Raw genomic sequence first — 6000 nt, 5'->3', positions numbered from 1 at the left:
GTCATGACGTCACATTCCCAAGTCTAATTATTTTATAAGTTGGTGAAATAAAGTATGTATGAATGTCGAAAAGCTATGCTCTCTCTCTCTGTGTATGAGAGAGAGAGAGAGAGACAGTCAGTCTCAGGGCGGAATTACTCAGGCTTTTTCATCTGCACTGTCAAACGCGTCACTAGGCAGTGCTCTGGAGCTATTACACCCGACACCACACTTCCTCATTTAAAAAAAAAAAAAAAATATATATATATATATATATATATATATATATATATATATTTTACCGACAACAACAGATAGAAAAAACAGAGAAAATCGTTTATACGAATATATATATATATATATATATATATATATATATGTTGTTGTTTTTTTTTTTTTAAATAAATGACTACTTAACTTCCGAGTGTTACGAACTAAAGCCACTCCTTTGGTCGAAACCTCTTCAGCAGCTGCGGCTCATCCAGAGTCGTGTTTATTATCTACAGGCGGGTTTTTGGTTTTGAAAAGTTTTGCACAAGTAAAAATAGAGCGTTTGTTTACCGGTTTGGGAGCGTTTACAAATAATATTCATCAGAAGACGTCACCAAAGAAGACGCCATGGTGCTGAAATCGGAGGACGGCGTCGGTAAGTTGTTTGGCTGTCAAATAAACCAGTTAGCACTCAAAGCTAACACACGACCAACAAGTGAGTGTGTGTGATATAACTAGCTTGAGTGTAAGATATTTCTTTAAACCACGGTTATGGTTTTATTCTAGGCCTTTAAAACGTCTGTCCTAAATGTCTCTGTATTTTATTTTTTGTTTATTTATTTGTTTAATTTTCCTGTACAGACTCACTATAGCTTTCTGTGTATTCAGTGATACAGAACCTGCAGCAGAAAACATTTCGCTTACAGAGCCCATGTTAACAAGAGTTAAACAGCAATATTATAAAACAAAAAAACATGTAAATTCCCCAGTGTTTAATTAAACTAATAAATACAAATGTTTTAAGCCACAAATTAACAATATTGGCCAGTTTGCTGTAAATATTTTCTGAAAATGTTTAGTGCTTATTTGTTTAATTTGACTGAAAGTGACTATTGAACACATCAATCCAAATTCTTGACTCGATTACTTTTGTCTTCCTTATTTCATTTCGAGATGATGAATACACTTGTATTTATCTCATCCTTCATTAAATAACACCGACTAGTCTATAAGCCATGCCATATTGTCTCACGCCGGACTGTGACGTAATTGCTCGCTCTGTTGCGTCATTGATTGCATCTTAAAAAAAAAAATTGCATCATCTTTCATGGTGAGCAGTGAAAGGGGTCCCGTCTTCTCTCAGCTGCTACTCTGCATCAGGGTTTGACTCTGTCCCAAACCGCATTTGTCCTGATATGCGACAGTAGTGGGGTGGGTCCAGGGGTGAAAGTAGTTTTCAGTTCTTACCGGTACTACAATCTCCAGTGCGTCGCTTTATCATTTTCTTAAAACTCGTTTTACCCGTTTTTTTTTCCACAGGCGTTTTACACCTTTTTCATGAGATAGATAACTTCTTAATATTCTTAACTAGGGCCTACCTTGTTGTACCTATGTACAAAAAAGGACATTACAAAATATTTCAGTTTGTAAATATTTTACTGTGAGAACTTGTCAGTACATTTAATTTGGAACTTGACTGAAAAATGCAAAATGATGGATTCCCTCCATGAGAACAAAAAAAAAAAAATTCCAAACAGGGCTGAAGTAGTTGTCCTCTTCAGGGTCCTGGCGAGCCATGCCACATGTGGAACGTGCTGCTCTTCTCCCTTTGGCCAGTCAAGTCTTTACATATGACAAAGGATTCCACTGGTTGGTTGGTGGGCTGACTGTACTTATGAAGAGGAGGTTTGCTGTATTTTTGGTCGTGAGGTTGCTCCTGTACTCAGTAATGATATTGTTCATAGTGCTGAACCCCCTCTCACAGTCTGCATTACTTGCTGAGAGGGTGTCTACTGCTTTGAGCAACTTTTTCATGTTGCTTGGAATGCTTCTCCCTCCACTTGCCTTTATATTCAACAAATCCAAGGTGTGGTGTTTTTTTCGTTTACATGTAGAGCATGGCACAAAGCCCTCACCTCATCCTCTCCATGTCTGGGATTGTCATGGTCCCATTTCTCTGGGTCAAGTACTGCCATTTGGCTCATCAGTGCGGTGTAACTTTTTCTTTTCTTTGGGCTGCAACACTGGCCTGTGCTCTGTTGGCTGTGGTTGTGAAAAGCCTGTCACTTAAACTGTCTGCCACTGCTTGGATGAACTGTGCTGAATCAATGATAGGAGACTTGCCAACTTTTAAATCTTCTCCCTTGAATTTCATGTCGCTCTGTGCCTGACATGCCTTAACTGTATGTTGTCCTGGATATCCTGTGAGACTTTCTATCCGCTTGATGTATGTCATCATGATGTCATGTGCCTTTGGGAGAGTGATTCTCCTGTTCTGAAGAATTTCAGAGAGGCTCTTCAGTTCTGTCAGAACATCAGCCATCAGTGCAAGATTTTTAAGAAAGATGATGGAGCACAACTTAGAAAGCAACCCTTGGAATTTGGCCCTCTCTCTGCTATCCCTTGTACTGTCTTCTGATGCACCTCGGAAGTGCTGTGCCAGTGCTACATAAGAATGCCAAACTGCATCAACAGCTCTGCATGAACAGCTCTGCACCCATCGGACATTGAAAACTCTTCCAATTCTTCTTAGTGTGATGTGAAGATTATGGGCACACTCACTCAGCTCCCGCATGTTTTTTGGAGACTGACTGTATAATGCATACAGTGCATCAAGGAATGCTTGGAAGTCTTTTGTACCTCCAGTGGCATCCAATGCCTGATCCACAGCCAGCTCCAGTCTATGATTAAGGCAGTGCCACAGGATGATGTCTGGGAAGTCATCCTGGAGCAGCTTCCCAACACCTGACTTGACTCCCAGCATCACATTGGCACCATCACTGCAAAATCCAATTAACATCTCCTGCAGTAACTCCATGGTGAAGCCATTGGTGAACAGGCAGCGCATAAGCTTTTCTTTGATATGAGCAGCAGACAGACTATCCAGCTCTATCAAGTCTAATGGGAATGCAATGGGTTCCATATCTCCATCAATGCTGGCCTTCAAAAACACAATGAGTGTTGACTTGTGCCCCACACTTGTTGATTCATCAGCCAACAGTGTAATTTTACTTCTGTTCTCAATTATCCTCTTCACAAGTTCATGTTTCATCTGAGATGACACATGATCAATTATATCAACACAGACCGTTTTTTGCTGTGCAGAATGTGACCTAAGTCAAGGGAATTTGTTTGTTGCAGGTCAATTAGATTTTCAAAATCTGTAAAAGGTTTGTTTGGCGACAAAATATGCGGTCCTGAAAACCCTGGCAGTGGCCTCAAACGCGAACTCCTGGCTGGTGGCATTCATGTTCAAGAGGATATCTTTCTGTGCTGTTTGAAGAATCTTTATTGCTTCATTATGGGCTACAGATTCTCTGTGTTCATGAATTTTTTTTTTGCGCAGGGATGAAGGCTGCACGTTCCTTGAATGGCCACATGGTGCGATCTTCCCCTCTGCCCAATTGTTAGCAATATTTACACCATGAGATGCTTTGACACCAAGGCACTTAACATCACGGCATGAGGTACAGCCAAGCATACCGTTTTGGGCATACAGCCATTCACTTTTTTTTATTTTGAACTGTTCAAATTGTTCCTTTGACCAGACAGGGGTGTAAGCGGCACTTGCACTAGGACTATCATCACCTGCTGACGGTCCTGCACCTGCGACGTTTGCGTTCTCACTTTGTGCCACTGCCACCTCGCTCGGGACTGCATGCACTGAATCTTCAGTCATACATGTTTTCCTGACTTTTTCCTGAATTGCATTTTCATCAGCTCTGTCTTTTTCTTTTAAATAGCTCAGTGATTGTTTTCTGCATTCTTTTTTTCTCCGTAGCACAATGCTTTTCTTCACATCCCTCACTTCCTGAAACAGCTTCTGAAAGCAGCCACATATATTGGCTATATAGTGGATACACTGTGACGTGATAATGTAAACATTACGGCGAGTTGCAGAGGTCATACGAATACTTTTTGGGGTGTCAAGAAAACATGCGCTTACTTTGCAAAGCATGCTCACATTTAAATCATGAGCTTGCGCTCCTGTAGCCTACTAAAGCGGACTTAGTAAAACCGTGCGCTCAATGCTATTCAGCCGTGCCCCAGTTATAAACGGCGTGAGCACAATGTTCTAAAGCTTAACCACGATTTATAAAAGGTGTATTTGAAGTCCTTTTATTATTTGTCCGAGTGAAACCAGTGATGTGAATGCCGTGTCTCAATCTGATACCCAGTCACTTAAAAACATGATGTTTGAAATGCCGATTAATTTCGTTGACACAATTTTCTATCAAAGACTAGACTTGGCTGACTAACTGCTGAGCGGGCAGCGCGAGCCCTGCATGAGATGGAGACGGAATTGAAGCTCCAAAAACGCACCAACAGAGAGACCAAAATATGGGAGACATTTGCAGAAGTTTTGAAAACAGATTACCATACTTGCTGGCGTTTAGTACCGTTATTTTCCTAATTATTATTTTTGCGGCTCGAATGGGTGGATTTGAAAGCGTCGGTCGATGCACTGCAAAAGGAAGCTGATGCGTGTCACACATCCTATGACTTTTTAAACACGCTACTCTTCATCGGAGCTGGTCAAAAATAGCATATTGTGGGTAGATGTGTTTTCTTCTCAAACAGCGAACGTTACTAATTTTTTTTTTTTTTAAGTCAGCATAAACCCTCTCTCTTACAGGTGCGACGCACCGGCCCTAAATCTTTTGACGGTGCACAGCACTGCCTCACTTTCACCCCTGGGTAGGTCTGTATGCTTGGATCCTGCTTCAGCTTTCAGTCAGTTCAGTAAATATAAAGAAAAGGGTTAAGTTTTAGGATTTCTGACCTCATAACGGGCAGTTTTGAAAATATGATAATTCAGAACAAATTGGTTAAAAATGTAGATTTTTGTTTTTTTAGAATCACCCATTTCTGGATTCTTCTCATTATCTCTAGCCGCTTTATCCTGTTCTACAGGGTCGCAGGCAAGCTGGATCGTTTCCATTTGCACCAAAATCTTAAACTCAACATTTAAAGAAATATCTACAGTACAGTGAGCAATACAATCAGGATATTTTACAGTAAGTACAGTTATTAGGTATCGGAACATACACAGGTGTTTAGTTAATAACAAACCTTAGGCTGAAGTAGAAACCGAACCTCCTCATTTCAACATCCGTAATCTTATGTGACATGATGTCTTCAGCATGACATTGGGTTGAGTCCTACTCTTAAGAAGCCAGAGGACAAAAACAAAACTTTGTCGTTTCATCTACCCTAAACAAATATTTATCCTCGACAATTCCCATGATATTTTGGATACAAAATATCGGTTTCAGGCTGACACAGTTTTGATTGACAGTCTTTGTGGGAGACGTACACGTTGGACCTGAATAATTAAAATGAAAAAAATGGTTCATTTGTGCATTTTGACTGAGCAGTGAGACAGGTCTGGTCTGACAGGGTTTGAGCACTGAACGTTAGACCTGTTGCCGTCAAAACGTGAATAAACTTAACCAACAGAGAGTTAATGGTAGTTTAATGAAATGAATCATGCAGCCCACACCCAGTAAAAACAGCAACTTAATCTGAGTCATACCTTTATCAGACACAGTCTGAGTCAGCTGAAAAAAACACTCATAACAAACCTCTTGCCAGCCTGCAGAATTAGCACCTGCACAGCCCTGTGTGTGCACTCAGCTTAAACACCACTGCTGGAACAAGGCATGGCTTGTCCTTTAAAGCTAGATGGCCTTTCAATGTCATAAAATTGGTGAAATTTAGTTACCTCTGAAATTTAGTTGTTGTGATTGTTTTTCTGTAATACCTCAAAAAACAAACGGGCTATTCTGTGCCTGGGAAGTTATTTAATTT

General features: G+C 40.4%; 1 protein-coding gene across 4 annotated transcripts in view; it reads left to right on the top strand.

Moving 5' to 3' along the window:
• The first annotated feature begins 373 nt into the window (after window positions 1-373).
• Window positions 374-6000, top strand: part of cyth1a (cytohesin 1a) — a 200101-nt gene continuing 194474 nt past the window's right edge. For 2 of the 4 annotated variants that reach the window (XM_060901458.1, XM_060901459.1), the window contains exon 1: window positions 377-625. In XM_060901458.1, the coding sequence (XP_060757441.1) occupies window positions 598-625 (28 nt within the window). In that variant the 5' untranslated portion in view covers window positions 377-597. Of the gene's footprint in view, window positions 626-3535; window positions 3657-6000 lie in introns of all 4 variants that reach the window. The other 2 variants (XM_060901460.1, XM_060901461.1) reach the window with 2 other exon arrangements.

Source organism: Neoarius graeffei, chromosome 20 (genome assembly GCF_027579695.1).
Source record: "Neoarius graeffei isolate fNeoGra1 chromosome 20, fNeoGra1.pri, whole genome shotgun sequence".
NCBI classification, from domain to species: Eukaryota; Metazoa; Chordata; class Actinopteri; order Siluriformes; family Ariidae; genus Neoarius; species Neoarius graeffei.
Note: the sequence above shows the minus strand (reverse complement) of the source record. Positions and strands in the feature narration are given on the sequence as shown.